This window comes from Neoarius graeffei, chromosome 16 (genome assembly GCF_027579695.1).
Source record: "Neoarius graeffei isolate fNeoGra1 chromosome 16, fNeoGra1.pri, whole genome shotgun sequence".
Lineage (NCBI taxonomy): Eukaryota > Metazoa > Chordata > Actinopteri > Siluriformes > Ariidae > Neoarius > Neoarius graeffei.
Genome location: NC_083584.1, coordinates 8,849,481 through 8,866,627, shown reverse-complemented (window position 1 = coordinate 8,866,627; position 17,147 = coordinate 8,849,481). Strand labels below are relative to the sequence as shown.

Below are 17,147 nucleotides of genomic sequence, written 5' to 3'. Positions count from 1 at the left end.
AAACCCATAAACTGATGACTTCTGTATTTGGGGGGGCACACCACACACACGACAACTTAAGTTACAGCTTTACCTCTGACTGTTACAAAGAGGTGACACTGGAGCCTCCTTCTGTAAATATTACGTAAACGTCTCTTTACAGAAAACCTCATGTCAACAATTACACTTTTTTTTTTTTTTTTAAAAAGGTTATGTAGTTTCTGCTATACGAGTCCCTGTGAATGGGCTGTTACTATAGAAACGATAATGTATTAGGAGGCGTGCATTAACAACCTGCGAGATGCAGCTGTACTACTGTCAGAGCTGCTGTTGTAGAGAATTAATCAACACCTTCTGACTGATCAGAATCCAACAGCGCTGTGGTATGAAGAGATTTTACACCTGTCCAACCTCAGAGAAACAGGAAATGGTCAATCTGTGACCCGTTTCAAAACTGATCCATACCTCAAAATTCAAAAGACATGACAAAAGATCCAAGACGAGACTGTTCTGTTTGACTTTTTTTAATTAGTCACTTCCATGTCATGTATTTGAAAATCAAAAATGGGGAAAAAAAAAAAAGTTCCAAGCGACGGTGGGTTCTTTAGCGCTCGTTAGAGCTGGACGTGAACCGCTAACGCAGACAACCGTTTCAGTCTGGCGCCGCAGCTGGAATCTCCGTATCAGACCGCAGTTGTGTCACGATGCTGCGAGCCACAGGACCACGAGTACCTTCCTTCCTTCCTCAGTCTGAAACATGGCATCACAGCTCATATGTATTTTGGGGTTTTTTTGGAATCTTGTTCTGAGATCAGTACCGCTTATGTTTGCTGCGAAGGGGGGAAAAAAAAAAAAAAAAAGCCTTCTCGCCAGATGTGGAAGAAAAGTCATGGAATGATGGGGGGAAATGAGGTCCTGTTATTAGGCAAGAGGTATTCACAAGGTCACATTTGTCTTTTTCAAAAGAGGTTACAAAGAATTCCAGTTCACAGTCTCGAGAGGTGAAAGCGTAACTGCAAAAAAAAAAAAAAAAAAATCCACACCAATAAACCTTCCTGTGTCTGAACATGTTGGGGGGGGAGGGGAATAAAAAAATAAAAGAGAGAAATGTACGAGTCTTGCATGAACACTTGTTAAAATTCATTGCTGAGGCTTTCTGCTGTACAGGAGTGAAGAGACGCTCTTCGCTTCACAATGAGGTGTTTAAAAAGAAGAAATAATAATAATAATACTACGAGTTCTCATCACGATGGAAGCAGCCATATCCACTGCCAGCTTGGAGTTTTCAGACAATGTAAACTCCGTGAAAAGTTTTACTCCTTCGTTTCAAAGTATAAGCAGCCAAACACACGGACAGAAATCCTCTGTCAAGTTACAAGCCTTTAGAGCATCTTTTTTTTTTTTTAAAAGATGAAAAGGATTCATGTCCAGCACCTGATATTAAAAAACGAAGACGAACATGGTGTGGACACGCCCACAAACTCCTAACACACCTATACCATGTACCCTGTGTTCCTGATTGGTTGGTTTGAGGATAAACTTTGAACGTTCTGTCCGATCGGCTCAGATCCCATACAGGGAACGTGGAATAGAGTACGATGTCTGTCTGTGGATCAGGGCGGAGTTTGTCAAAAAACAAACAAAAAACAAAATAAAAAGGTGATATTAAACTTTATAATTATAATCTGGGTTTTTAGTTCAAACTCCTTTCATGGATGTGATTGTCTACTTTCACCGTCAATGCCGTTCGGCTGCCTGATAAGGGTGTAACTGGATTTAACCCTCGAATCATCTCTACCTAAAAGAGAGACGCGGCGGCGCTTTAATCTTTTAATCTATCCAGCTCCCTCATCTCCTCAAAACAAGTCATCTTCCAAAGCTTCAACTTCCATGCTAATAACCCCACCAACTCCATCGCGCTCGTCATCTCGTACAGCGCTAACTAGCCGAGTCTCCATTCCATCGTACGCCAGCTTTGCGTTCAAGTCTAGCGTTTGCGCCAACATCTCCAAAACTTCTATACGGGATTTCTCGTTAATAAGAACATCGGAGCTCAGAGCAAAATCCGACCTTCCGTTCGAGGTCTTTGTTCCTATTAAACTCGCTGGCTATAACAACGTCCCTCTGTGACGACAGAGCGACACACAACCGCTAACTTCTCACAGGAACAACAACAATAATACAGCAACAAACCAACAGAGTAGCACCAGATTCCCCAAACGCGTCACACATTTCAATACAAGCGTGTCTCAGGGGAGATTTCCTTTACGACGATGCGTTTCAGAAAGTCGGCTCTGATTGGACACCATGATCAGGTGGTACATTCACACTGCAGCAAAGCAACTCCCTTCCTTTACCTTCACAAAGTATCTAAATGTTTGTCTGTTTATCGTCACTACGTTGATCACTAGGTGCCATCTTTAGTGGAGTGCTGGTCGCCATGGTTTCACTGTGCCACTGGTTGCCATGGCCACTCAGTAGATCTATCTAACTTCCAAAATGAACGTGAAAGCGTACGAATAAATTGCATGCGTGACTCCGTATTCGTTGCCACAAAGCTCCGCCTCGACTCGACCACGTCCAACCTCATGAGGCGTCGCCAGAACTCCCTTGATGGATCGACAGCTCTCAGCTAGCATGAGCTACGCTGCATTGGATTTTTTTCCCCCTCATTTCCATGCAAAATTAATTAGAGAAGGGTGGAGGGGAGAGAAGAATAAAACCAACACACTCAACATCACTGCAGTGTGAATGCACGCATCATTTCCATCCACTCTTAAATTAAAAAAAAAAAAAAAGGACATAAAACAATGTTCTGAACATGTTCACCTGATGTTCATTCTTCTTGGCAAATATGTTAAAGAGGAGGGCATTTATTTCGGGGGGGGGGGGGGGGGGGGGGGGTGCTGAGGGAAAAAAAAAAAAAAGGACATTCCATGGTTACTTTAAATATTTTTGAAAATTATTTGTTATTCTGTCGATTTGGCCGTTTTTTTGTTTTTTAGTTCTCCGTGTCGAACGCTTGTGCCGGCGGGGACGTAGGAGGCGGTTACCTCGGCCTTGACCTCGGCCTCAAGGCAGATTACAAAATAAAACCCCAAAACAAACAAAACACATCGAGTGCTGAGGCCGGTGCTCACGCCGACAACACCGAGTCCTTCTGTGTTTGCTGTGGTTGTGAGCGCTGCACAGACTTCTGGTCCAGGTCACGGAAGTGTTTCTCCACCTGCACACACACACACACACACACAATTTTACAACCCCGATTCCAAAAAAGTTGGGACAAAGTACAAATTGTAAATAAAAACGGAATGCAATAATTTACAAATCTCAAAAACTGATATTGTATTCACAATAGAACATAGACAACATATCAAATGTCGAAAGTGAGACATTTTGAAATTTCATGCCAAATATTGGCTCATTTGAAATTTCATGACAGCAACACATCTCAAAAAAGTTGGGACAGGGGCAATAAGAGGCTGGAAAAGTTAAAGGTACAAAAAAGGAACAGCTGGAGGACCAAATTGCAACTCATTAGGTCAATTGGCAATAGGCCATTAACATGACTGGGTATAAAAAGAGCATCTTGGAGTGGCAGCGGCTCTCAGAAGTAAAGATGGGAAGAGGATCACCAATCCCCCTAATTCTGCGCCGACAAATAGTGGAGCAATACCAGAAAGGAGTTCGACAGTGTAAAATTGCAAAGAGTTTGAACATATCATCATCTACAGTGCATAAGATCATCAAAAGATTCAGAGAATCTGGAAGAATCTGTGCGTAAGGGTCAAGGCCGGAAAACCATACTGGGTGCCCGTGGTGGCACTGCACCACATACAGGCATGCTTCTGTATTGGAAATCACAAAATGGGCTCAGGAATATTTCCAGAGAACATTATCTGTGAACACAATTCACCGTACCATCCACCGTTGCCAGCTAAAACTCTATAGTTCAAAGAAGACGCCGTATCTAAACATGATCCAGAAGCGCAGACGTCTTCTCTGGGCCAAGGCTCATTTAAAATGGACTAGGGCAAAATGGAAAACTGTTCTGTGGTCAGACGAATCAAAATTTGAAGTTCTTTATGGAAATCAGGGACGCCGTGTCATTCGGACTAAAGAGGAGAAGGACGACCCGAGTTGTTATCAGCGCTCAGTTCAGAAGCCTGCATCTCTGATGGTATGGGGTTGCATTAGTGCGTGTGGCATGGGCAGCATACACATCTGGAAAGACACCATCAATGCTGAAAGGTATATCCAGGTTCTAGAGCAACATATGCTCCCATCCAGACGACGTCTCTTTCAGGGAAGACCTTGCATTTTCCAACATGACAATGCCAAACCACATACTGCATCAATTACAGCATCATGGCTGCGTAGAAGAAGGGTCCGGGTACTGAACTGGCCAGCCTGCAGTCCAGATCTTTCACCCATAGAAAACATTTGGCGCATCATAAAACGGAAGATACGACAAAAAAGACCTAAGAGAGTTGAGCAACTAGAATCCTACATTAGACAAGAATGGGTTAACATTCCTATCCCTAAACTTGAGCAACTTGTCTCCTCAGTCCCCAGACGTTTACAGACTGTTGTAAAGAGAAAAGGGGATGTCTCACAGTGGGAAACATGGCCTTGTCCCAACTTTTTTGAGATGTGTTGTTGTCATGAAATTTAAAAATCACCTAATTTTTCTCTTTAAATGATACATTTTCTCAGTTTAAACATTTGATATGTCATCTATGTTCTGTTCTGAATAAAATACGGAATTTTGAAACTTCCACATCATTGCATTCCGTTTTTATTTACAATTTGTACTTTGTCCCAACTTTTTTGGAATCGGGGTTGTAAATAAATGTTAAGAAACTGGAAAGCAGATGAAATGGCTGATCAGTAGATGGTAAGAAAATATTTGGTTTCTGAAATCTTTTTAAACGATATTTAAAACACAGAGATGGCACACACTCCGATAATTTGATTTAAAAAAAAAAAAATTTAAACATCACACTAGGGTTAGACAATACGATATAACATTGCGATCAATTATCCCACAACAGATTTTGAAATATTGCAATATCTATTACTTAAAAAAAAAAAAAGATTCTATAACTTTTCGTACCGAGTCTGAAATTTTATTAAATTAGACAAATTAAAAAAAAATGAAAGCAAAGAAACATTTCTACATTTAAAAATAAGTAAAATAAAATCCTAGACCCAGCAGTAAACAACAATAAAGGAAAGTCAGTATTTTGTGTAAAACAAGCAAAAAAACAAAAACCAACCCCACCACATCACCTGCTTTAGTTATTTTAGAACCTGTACAGTTCTTCTGGACACTCAGTAGCCTTTATTATTATGATTTTTTTTTGTCTGGAAATGTACAGAGTCAATAATGCAGGACTCCTCCGGGATGCTCGTGTCTCTGAATAAACGACAGGACTGTTGGATGCTGTAGGTATCTGTTCACGGGTTCTCTGCTTCGCTACAACAGCATTTCGTGCTAACGCTAACTCTGAGAGGAAACGCCACACACTCAGCGTTTAAATCTGGACTTCACACCTCATACAAATCACTCAGCTCATGTTCAGCTGGGTTTTTTTTGTTTTGCAGTCAGAATTATAAAACCCAACACATTCCCAACTTAAAAAAAGTTCTGAATGTCTGTATCTCTACAGTTTCCAGAATTAACCAAATTTTAAAAACAGAAAAAAAAAAAAGTTTTAAAATGTGTTCTGTTTTCAATAAATGGTTCTTTCGATTGATCAAGAAAACATCCTGATGTAAGGTACAAACGATTATTTCTCGTGAGGATGTGAAGAGTTCAGCTCTCAGGTTGCTTTCACAGTATATTCTGAGTCTTTACAGAACCTTTTTGCTCATAAGAAGGTTCTAGAACCTTGGCAGAACCTACGGTTGGCATGCTGCCTTGAGATTTTAGTTTAAAATAAAAGTTCTGGAACTTTTCATTTCATTACAAGGGTCTGGAACCTTGGTAGAACCTCAGCTCATCAGGCTGCATATTTAAGTTTCAGCTCAAAATGCAGTTTCAGTTCAGAAGAAGGTTCTAGAACATGGGTAAAACCTAGGGTCATCGGGCTCTTTTGAAGTTTTAGTTGAGAGTCCAGGAACTTATTTCTTAAGAACATTCTAGAACCTTGGTAGACCCTCGGGTAGGTCAACATGCTGCTTTGAGGTTTTAGAGTTCTGGAAATTTTTATTTCGTAAGTAGGCTCTAGAACTTTGGGTCATAAGGCTGCTTTTAAGTTTGAGCTCAAAGTACAGTTCTGGTTCAGAAGGAGGTTCTAGAACCTTGGTAGAACCTCGGGTCATCGGGCTGTTTTGAAGTTTTAATTGAGAGTCCAGGAACTTTTTATTTAATAAAAACATTCTAGAACCTTGGTAGAACCTAGAGTTGTCATGCTACTTTGAGGTTTTAGTTTAAAATAAAAGTTCTGGAACTTTTTATTTCTTAAGAACATTCTAGAACCTTGGTAGAACCTAGGGTGGGTCATCATGCTGCTTTGAGGTTTTAATTTAAAGTAGAGTTCTGGAACCATTCAATTTCATAAGAAGGTTCTAGAAAAGAATAGAAAAGAATCCATCACAATATTTACATATTATTATTATTACACCACCATTTTGATTAATTTTTTTTGCCATACGTGTTCGAAGCAGAACTTACGATCTTGCGTACGTGTCCTAACGCACTGCCCTCTTTGCCTCTGCAGTTGTCCGCTCGGTACGGCGGTGTGATGACGACATCGTCCATCACCACGATGTTCTTCTCCTGCCACTTACAGTCTTTGATGCTGCAGAATTTGCGAGAGAAATCATGAATCAATAAAAACACAGCATTTCGCTTCACTTCATCTCGTTCACACTCGGATCCTGAAGGAATAGCATCCCAGATCTGGGCCACGTTTTCTCCGTGAAGAAAAAAAAAAAAAAAAGAAGAAGTGTGGTGCGAATATAAACAGCACTCACGTTTTATGAATGGTCTGGAACAGCTGCTGGCCCTCCACCGACACGCCGGCGCTGATCGCGTACGCCTGTGACAGCTTGTCTTCTTTTTCCGCCCGGGCTCTACTGGCGAGCTGGAGGAGAAGAAGAAGAGACGAGAGGAGATCAGATCTTCACTTCACCTGCATGCTCGACTCCGCGGTGAACACCTGTTAATGTTCTGAGCGAACGAGCCGCGAGTCCTTACCTTACTGAAATTGAGAGACGCTAAAGGGGGCGGAGTCCCGCTGCGCTCGTTGATGGTGTCCACTTTGGACACGTAGGCTAAATTAACCAGGATGACGTCATTAAGGTGGGACTTCCCGCTGGAGGAGGGGCATTCTGGGGAAAAATGAGCGGTCAAGGAAAACCAACAGAGCGCGGACAGAAGGCGAATAAACAACAAGCACAGAACTAACACGCATCGCTGGGATTTATTTTGATTTATGAGAGAACGGATTTACAATAGAAGAAATAAAAACAGCATCAGATACACAAAGCTAGCCTAGTAAACTAGACCCACCCGCCTAGCGGCCAAAAATATTTTTGCCTACGAGTGGGTCTAGCCTCGCACCATATCAACAAAACACCCCGGGCATCAAATCGTGCCCGCCAATCACAACGCAAGGTTTTGCTTGGATTCTTTGGGTGGGCTTTTGCAGGAGTGACGACAAGGCTGCGTGACGCTGGAGAAAGCACAGCAGGAAAGATGGCTATGGCTAGTGAACAGCGCGCGTTTGACTCCGCTTTGGAATCAGTTTTAGAAGAATTAGACTTGGAGTTTTGGTTGAAACATGAGCAGGAAGAGGCTCTCCGCTCATTCCTTTTCAAGAAGGACGTTTTCGCTGTTTTGCCGACCGGCTATGGCAAAAGTCTGATCTACCAGCTGGCTCCGCTCGTAGCCAAAAGGATGGGGCTAGTTTGTGCAGTACGAAGAATTAATAAACAGCTTTGAAACATTACTTTTTGATTGTTTCTTATTTTCCCGTTATTTTAAATTTAAGGGAAATTATTTCACCAAACACCACTAAATAAAAACTCTCAAAAACAGTTTAAGCAAACCCTTGAAAAACACTTGAAAAAAATAAGAGTGTATGTTAAGTATGTGGTACAGACTCCAAACTTGTGGTCATTATCTCCAAACTTCTTAATATCTAGAACCTGTTTATTAATTAATACGCATTTTGAAAAATTATTTATTTCAAGGCCTCCCCCACTGCTTTCTGTCGCTCTGACTACGTCACAGTCACTGTTGCGCTGATTGGTCAGAGCGTTGGCCTATACGCACAGAGACAGTTTGAAAGACAGTGGGTTGTTCCTCCCACACCCGTCGGAAATGTCTACGGATACGGTTAGTCTGGCTTTCCAGGCTAACACAAAGCAGTAAATTTTAACAGTAAAAAAAAAAAAGCTTAAAAGTATAAAAAAAAATCCATACTGAGCAAGCCGTTTCAAATTTATTTGGGACAATAAATTTATGGTATAAATAATAAATGTGCTTATTATTAACAACTAATTTAGAATTTAAACACAAACATGACATGAAGCAGAAAATATTTATCAGCTGCATCAAGAGGGGAGGAAAAAAAAAAACCCACAGCCCTGTCCATCATGTATCATGGAAACTTTGTAAAATTGTGATATGATCTTTTCCACCGTATCGCCACGTCCCAGATATAAATTTCCAACGCGGACTAAAACCACCAATCAGGGACGTGATCTCCGTCCGGTTCTAAGCAAACTTGGGGTTCCTCTGCAGTGAGAACATGATTCAATCCCGACTTACACCAACGTCATTTTTTATTTTATTTTAAATAAAGTAGCCACGATCTTCTAAACTGAGCCAAAGGAGCTGCAGAAATGTCATGTGTTCTGGAGGTCTGGTCCACCCACTATCCGTTTCAACATCTTACACAACGTGTACCATCCAACGACTGTAGCATCCTTCTCCAATACTTTTGCTCCAGCGCATCCTGAGCAGTGAGGCCCCACTCCCTGAAGTCCTGTGCTACTAGCTCTTTCCAGGTCTTGCGGGGCCCGCCCCTTTTTATCACGCCTTCCATTTGGTGGGCCGTGATTCTTGCAGTCGTGGTGGAACTATGCCGCACGTGGCCAAACCACCGCAGCCGCCTACCCCTGAGGTCAGCGAACAGATCCAGGAGACCAGGCCTCAAACGAAGACTGCTGGAGCTGACCCCATCCTCGGGCTTTACACCACACATCCACCGCAGCACAGCTCTTTCATTCCTCTCGAGACGCCCAACATCCTCTCTCCTCAGAGCTCTCGTTCACGTACAACAAATAAAAATCGGTTCTAGAAAATCCAGACATGTATCCCATTACTCAATCACTGACTATTTCATTCCCAGGCTCATATCCAGACTCCTGAAAAACTTCTCCATCATCACCTTTATAATAATTCATCATGAACTAATTTTTCCTCCAAGTGTTCATCTGTGAACAGAGAAGCGCTGAAGTTCCTCACTCTGCACTGCAGTAGAACAACAACAACATGCTGTATAACCTGTGATGTTCACGGTTTGGCTCAGGAGAACACATCCAGGACATCGCTGTTCAAAATGTTTCAAGTTCTTTGAGTGAACGAGCACACTCCTGATATTTCTGCCAACCTTAAACCCACCAATACAGTCAGACTTTTATGAAACTTGTGAGTAAATGTTGTCATGGCCAAAATGAATTTTATAAAATTGGCAGATTTAAAACTTCTTGCTGATAAAATTTGTGCTTGTATTTCTATGCTGATAAACAACAAACCGGCCACAAATTACCAGTCCCGTTCGCAGCATCGGCGATTCGCATCTGGCCACACCTGCAGAAAAATACACAAGTGAAAAACGATAAGAAGTAATAAAAAAAAACCCTCAGTTTTCTGTTGGTTTAAGTGGAATCAGAGGATCCATTTCATTACCTTTGACGAAGTAGCATTTATTCCAGGGTTCACTTAAACTTACTCATGGGATCACAAACTAAACTCACCATCTCCTTTTACGCTACGTTCACACTGCAAGGCTTAATGCTCAATTCCGATTTTTTTGTGAAATCCGATTTTTTTGTGAGGTCGTTCACATTAACAAATATATGTGACTTGTATGTGATCCTCAGTATGAACGAAAAGCGACCTAAAAGTGTTCCGCATGCGCGTTGCAGGATACGACGACGTCACACGCAGTGAGCATGGCCAGTGTTTACGGAAGTAAAACCGCCCGGTTGCGGTATGACCCATCCGATCTAGCTTGAATAGCTGCATCCCCCCAAATGGAAATCAGCTCCCTAACCTCTGCGTCCTTCCATTGAGAAGATTCAGAACCTTCACAGCCCGAAGCGTCCCTCGCATTGATGTCATGCGCCATGTTGTTGTAACTTTTTTTGAGACACCCGCCGCCTACTTCAGCGCAGAATAGTGACGTTTGTGGCTTGTTGATGACGTGTAAGTCGGATGAATGCGACCTGGCGGTTCAGACTGAAGTCGCATATGAAAAGAGCGGATAAGAATCGGAATTAGGACCACATATCCAAACGGCCTGGGTCGGATTTGAAAAAAATCGGATCTGTGTCGTTCATATTGTCAATAAAAGATCGGATACAGGTCACATATGGGCGAAAAGATCGGATTTGAGTCACTTCAGCCTGCAGTGTGAACGTAGCCTTAATTGTTTTCTTCATTTATTTTACTAACTTCCTCTCGCTCTCACTATGAAAAGGGATTTTATTTTTTTGGGAAGCGCATTCAATGGAGTCACAGTTAAACAGAGTGCAATACAGCTGTTTTTGTTTTGTTCCAACAATAAAAAAGAACAAATTTCTCCATCCATCAACCTTCATTAAAGAAACTAGTGCTGCGTCTCAAATCACACACTGACGCTTGACTCTAGAGCGTTACTGAGCACTAACAGGAAATCAGAATAAAATTCTCCAAACCTCTCCTTCAAATTCAGGAAAAGACAACGTTCTCGAGAAACTTTCCAAGTAGGAATTACAACTTAAAGAGCACTTCATGCTGACCTTTCCTACTGGGAAGTTTCGTTTCCCACTTGGTCACGAACGCAGCATAAAAACCAAAGGAATATTCCCTGCACTGGTTTCACCAGCGAGTGAGGAGTGCGACAGTCGTGCGCGAACAGTCCTAAGGTTTTTCTACATTAGTAAATACGTTCTGAACGTAAGATTAGAGTTTTTCCATTTGAGATGCAGCCCATGACAACAATCACGACAACAGCTCAAAGTTTTAAGTTGTAGTAACTGAGTTTTAGTCCTTGATCGATCGCTAGAATCTGGGCACCACAGCAAAAACACAGTTTCTAAACAGCCGGGTCAAGAAATCCAAGCTCACACTCCTCACTAGACGGTGAAACCAGTGGAGGGAACATTCCTTTGGTTTTTACTCCGTGTTCATGACCAAGTTGGAAATTAACCATCCCAGTTGGAAAGATCAGCATGAAGTGCTCCAAGTCGTAATACCTACTTAGAAAGTTTCTCAAGAGCATCATCTTGTCCTAGTTGTGATTCTGTTTAGGTCACTCCGACATGGCGGCGCTTGTAGTGAAAATCAGAAGAAATAACGGCGTGATTAAATTTTATAAACTGCACTTTGGGTTTCGGGTTAAAATTTGGAATCACCGGTGATTTCTGCAGGATAGTTTGAACAAACTGGGGTTTTTTTGCACAGCAATTTATCACATCCACTTTAAAAACATAACCAAAACTCTTCAATTCTAGCTTTTATAGACAGCTTGGAGAAAAGATGATGTTCTGATGTGAAGAGACAACACAACGCGTTCACATGCCTCCGTTTCTGGATTCAGACTGCCGATTTGGGACGAACGTTCCAATCCAGGGAGTAGAAGTGCCCAAGTAGGAAAAGTCAGACTTCCCAGTTGTTACGAGTGCGGTGTAATTGTTACACTCATCCAAAATTGTAAAGCTGGATTTTTTTCTGAAAGTTTGGGGCTCGAGGCTTTGGAGGTCCCAGAAAATTCAGGGCTGTTTGAGCAAAAAGTTTGTGAACCCCTGGATTATTAATTATCTTCCAACATGATTAAAGGGGAACAGAGGGCAATATATAGAGTAAATATAACAATAAAACACACATTAACGAACCTTATTCAAGACTTACAAAAGTTTTTTGTTCTAAGGTTGGAAAGTTATAGTGTTTTGAAAGTAGCTCGAGCAAACTATTTCCGCAGTTTGAACAGCCCACCATGATATTAATTCTATCCAATCAGAATGCACGTTCATTTTCTCTGCGTAACACTCATGACGTATGTATGTGCCCAGTTGTGTTGGCTCATTGAGGTTGGGAATAGCACGTGTGAATCGGAAAGTAGGATGAATTGTAAAGGCCTCTGCATGCTCTTGCGACAAGGCTTTCGCAGATAGTTTTTCGCAGACAGTTGTAATTTATCGTTGAGCGGGGAGTAATAGGCGTGCGCGATGTTATTCACCGCCACAACGCAAGGGGGCGCGAAGTCGCTAGGAATAGTTGGTGGGTGTGGTTAGTGGAGTGTTTATCCTCCGGTTACTTATAATGACTAGAACTTTTTTTTTTATATAATGACTAGAACTGGAGTCGTATAGATGTCCGTACTTCCTCACTTCCTCGATCAACCGCTCTTCGTGCTGCTCCATCTTCGCTCGTGTTTTTAAAAATGGCGGTCGTGAAAACAAACCAAACCGGGAAAGTAGGGAAGCGGAAGTGCGTGTACAGCGGATGTAGAGTGGACCAATCAGAGCCCTCTTGTCTGCGATGCTGTCTGCGAGGCTTCTGCGGTGGTCACAATTTTTGGGAGGTGCGCGCAGAGCGTCTGCGAAGGTGGTGGGGGGCTACGCAGACACTGTCTGCAACGCTATCTGCGAGGACTGGGCTGTCAGCATAAATTGGCCTTAAGTGATCGGCTACACAAACTGGTACCCTTCTAAGCCATAGCCTGCTTGCAGTGTGTCTTGCGGGATCTCTTTGTATGATTCGACAGAGCTGCCGGTTTCACTTGATGCGCCCGACGCCATAATTACACGCTTCTCTCCTAGTGCAGTGTAGGGGTGGGCAAAATTATCGATACGACGATATATCGCAATACTTTGTCTTCCGATTCAATATCGATATTTTTTCAAATAATAAATCATGTTTCAGACGGGTTGTAAATCCAGTACGACTTCCGCACCTCCGCTCCGCAAGGTGTCCCTGTGCCGCTACCTTACTGCAAGGCACTCTTCGTCTTCTCTTTTTTTCCCGGTGGTTGCAGTGAGAAAAAAAAAAAAAGCAAGCAAGCATGGCTGTTAACGTAAACCTAGAGACGCTGCCGAACTTTAAGGCAGATGTTTGGAGGCACTTTGGATTCCAAAGGAAAGGAGAAAAAAAAAAAGTGAGCTGGACAAAAGAGTAGTCACTTTGCAAAACCTGTTTCGCTCCAATTAGATATTCAGGTAACACAACAAACTTGCGAACTTACTTAGCACGACACCACCCCGACATATTAGCTCAGCCGGAGCCACCGAAACCCGACCCGAAGCAAACTACACTGGACAGCGCCAAAGTCCTCCCGTCTACTTCAGTGATGTGTGACTTACTGTAACTGTGAACTTAATTTGGTCATTTAAGGCCAAAGGCAAGAAGCTGCACTTTATTTTGCATTTTCAATTTTAGTGTGTGTGAGACACTGCATTTTATTTTGAGTATTTACTCAAAGTTCAGAAGAAACATGATTCACTGAGGTTTCAGTGTGTGGACACTGACCCACACTGCACTTTGTTTCATGATTGTGCTCAGGGAGACTAAGATGCCCACTGCACTTTTCAGTGTGTTCCAGACAGTGTGTTGTTCCTGCAAATATGTTGTAACTTGCGCTTGTATAGTTACAATAAAATGGCATGGATAATTTGAATTACATTTTTTGACTCAGTTTTTCCCATGAATTAGCACTATCATCTGATGTACATACAACTCGGATTTTAAGATGCATAATGCGTTTACATTTTTCAGTGAACTATGTAGAATATCGCAATATATCGCAGTATTGTATCGTGACTCAAGTATCGTGATGCGTATCGTATCGTGAGGTCCTTGGCAATACCCACCCCTAGTGCAGTGGGTAGGGCTGACGTCACGGTCTTTTAAAAATGGCGATTCTTGTGCCGTTTAGCGTACCGACTATTATATTTACAATTACCAAGATATTTTGTTGTTTTCTAGTATATAAATTTGATAGAACACTTAAGAATACGTTACTTTGTCACATCAGCAACTGTATATATTATATTTGGTACCCCTTTAAGTTTAATCACACGGAGTTACTTTTATGTTGCATCACGCACCGAGAATTCAGCTCCAAGAACTGTAACAGCACAAGAAGCAAACAGACCGAAACACAAAGATTAAAACAAACCACCAGTAATGACGTCACCTTGTGACATCACGGAACACACACCACAGTAAACTGTCTCAGGAAACACAAAAATACACCACTGAACACATTTACACACAAGTCCACAGCACAAACATCACAGAGTGAAGATTTCCTTTATAGAGAGAAACACACACACACCTGGATGCAGTGCCAGTCAAGGTGTCACGTGGTCACGTTGAGTCACGTGGGTGTCACGTGGAGATTACTGAATTCCTCCACGTTTTTTTTTAAACACACTGCACACATTTTGACCCCATGACCTCATGACCCCAAGACGTGGTGTGTAAATGTTTGTAAATCCTTAGAAAATATAAAATTTAAAAAAAAAAACCCATAGGATTAGGGGGAAAATCCGGATCGGATCCTGTGGGTTTTTTTTTTTTTTTGAACGACTGATTTTATTGATCAGCTAGGACACAGTTTAACTCCATTTTTATACTTTTAAAGGGGTGTGTTAGTGGGGAAATGGCTAAAAGGTTACACCAGAACCGCCACTTTAACCCTCAACATTTGTATTAAATACCTAAAATAATACTTTAAAATGTTTATTTTAAAAATAAACGCTGATTACAGACTCAGTTCCGCGCGAGCGGATTCCATTCCCTGAGACAGTAACAGTTTGTTAGCTTAGCTTAGCTTAGCTAGCGTAGTATAGCATAACTAGCCTTGGGACGACTACATCCGGGATTTATTTTACTTATGTATATATTTTTTAACAAGTAAAGGATACTCAAAGTCAGCATTTTGGTCTGATAATCGAAAGCGACGACCTCTCCCTGTAAGCGCTGTCCCAGGCAGGTGAGGCAGGCGACATGACTCCCGATGCTGAAATACTCCCCCGGTCCCGGAGCCGCCATCTTCTCCGCCAAACCAAAGCAGCCAGAGCGCAGGACAGGACGTCTACGTGCTTACGTAATTGTGCGTAGTGACGACACGGCAGCCAATCAGAGAGAGCGCGGGGCGGGGCTACAGAGAGAGAGAGAGAGAGAGAGAGAGAGGGGACGGATGGGTATAATAATAATAATAATAATAATAATGTTTAGAGAGCAGGGTATTTACTGAATATGATTTAATACCAATTCTGATATCATGGAAAGATGAAGTCCAAAAATTTAATGTATCAAACAGCAGGCGAATGTCATGCTGTTACAGGAAAATAATCAACTCTGGGCTTGGTGTGATGATTGAGAGTTGATTATTTTTCTACATCGTCATGCCCGGAGGTATTTATTTTTCAAGGGGTTTAACAAAACTGACAAACTAACCATTCAGGAATTACAGCCATTTTTATACAACCCCTCCATTTTCACAGGCTCAAAAGTAATCGGACAAATTAAAATAATTATAATCATTTTTATTAATACTTGGATGAAAATCCTTTGCAGTCGATGACCAGCTGAAGTCTGGAACCCATGGACTTCACAAAATGCTGAGTCTCCTTTTTTAATTTCCCTGAGGGAACCCTCCCAAAGGGATCAATACAGTTCTCATCTCATCTCATTATCTCTAGCCGCTTTATCCTGTTCTACAGGGTCGCAGGCGAGCTGGATCCTATCCCAGCTGACTACGGGTGAAAGGCAGGGTACACCCTGGACAAGTCGCCAGGTCATCACAGGGCTGACACATAGACACAGACAACCATTCACACTCACACCTACGGTCAATTTAGAGTCACCAGTTAACCTAACCTGCATGTCTTTGGACTGTGGGGGAAACCGGAGCACCCGGAGGAAACCCACGCGGACACGGGGAGAACATGCAAACTCCGCACAGAAAGGCCCTCGCCGGCCCCGGGGCTCAAACCCAGGACCTTCTTGCTGTGAGGTGACAGCGCTAACCACTACACCATCGCGCCGCCCAATACAGTTCTGTTCTGTTCAAATCTAATCTAACCTGAGATGCTTTGCCAGGCCTTTACTGGAGCCGTCTTCAGTAAGTGAAAAGCAGCTCAGTTGGGTTGATTGACTCAGAACGTTGAAGAACATTCCATTTCTTTGTCTTAAGAAGCTCTTGGGTTGCTTTCATAGTATATTTTGAGTAATTATGGAACCTTTTTGCTCCTTAGAAGGTTCTAGAACCTTGGTAGAACCTAGGGTCATCATGCTGCTTTGAAGTTTTAGTTTAGAGTCCAGAAACATTTTATTTCATAAGAACATTCTAGAACCTTGGTTGAACCTAGAGTCATCATGCTGCTTTGAAGTTTGAGCTTAAAGTCGAATTCTGGAATTTTTTATTTCATAAGAAGGTTCTAGAACCTTGGTAGAAACTAGTGTCATCAGGCTTCGTTTAGATCTCAGCTCAAAGTACAATTTTAGTTCATAAGAAGATTCTAGAACCTTGGTAGAACTTAGGGTCATTGTGCTGCTTTGAAGTTTAGAGTCTAAGAACTTTTTATTTCATAAGAACATTCTAGAACCTTGGTAGAACCTGCGCTCTGGCTGCTTTGAAGTTTGAGTTTAAAGTAGAGTTCTGAAACTTTTTATTTCATGAGGTTCCAGAACCTTGGTAGAACCTAGGGTTGTCATGCTGCTTTGAAATTTTAGTTCTTAAGAAAGTTCTAGAACCTTGATAGAACTTATCATCGTCAAGCTTTATTTAAGTCTCAGCTCAAAGTAGAGTTTTAGTTCATAAGAAGGTTGTAGAACCTTGGTAGGACCTAGGGACATTGTGTGGTTTTGAAGTTTAGGTTTAGAGTCCAGGAACTTTTTATTTCATAAGAAAATTCAATAAGTTTGGTAGAACTTTGAGTTA

The 17,147-nt window shown here is 41.9% G+C and overlaps 1 protein-coding gene across 2 annotated transcripts; it reads right to left on the bottom strand.

The window, feature by feature from the left end:
• Positions 1-487: 487 nt before the first annotated feature.
• Positions 488-15,280, bottom strand: lsm12a (LSM12 homolog a). 2 transcript variants are annotated; one of them, XM_060942460.1, is made up of 5 exons: positions 15,127-15,280; positions 7,184-7,317; positions 6,961-7,070; positions 6,659-6,785; positions 488-3,205 (listed from the first exon to the last, which is right to left on the bottom strand). In XM_060942460.1, exons 1-5 carry the CDS (start codon positions 15,251-15,253, stop codon positions 3,116-3,118), a joined length of 588 nt encoding a protein of 195 aa, XP_060798443.1. In that variant the 5' UTR covers positions 15,254-15,280; the 3' UTR covers positions 488-3,115. The 2 variants fall into 2 exon arrangements, with proteins under 2 accessions (XP_060798443.1, XP_060798444.1); XM_060942461.1 differs by lacking the exon at positions 488-3,205 and adding an exon at positions 5,129-6,552.
• Positions 15,281-17,147: the final 1,867 nt, after the last annotated feature.

Excerpts from the sequence above, each read along its gene's own strand:
- lsm12a (XM_060942460.1), bottom strand. The coding sequence starts at position 15,253 with ATGGCGGCTCCGGGACCGGGGGAGTATTTCAGCATCGGGAGTCATGTC. Across the intron at positions 7,071-7,183 it reads CGTCTCTCAATTTCAGTAAG|CTCGCCAGTAGAGCCCGGGC; the intron begins GTAAGGACTCGC and ends CTTCTCCTCCAG. Across the intron at positions 6,786-6,960 it reads TTCCAGACCATTCATAAAAC|CATCAAAGACTGTAAGTGGC; the intron begins GTGAGTGCTGTT and ends CAAATTCTGCAG.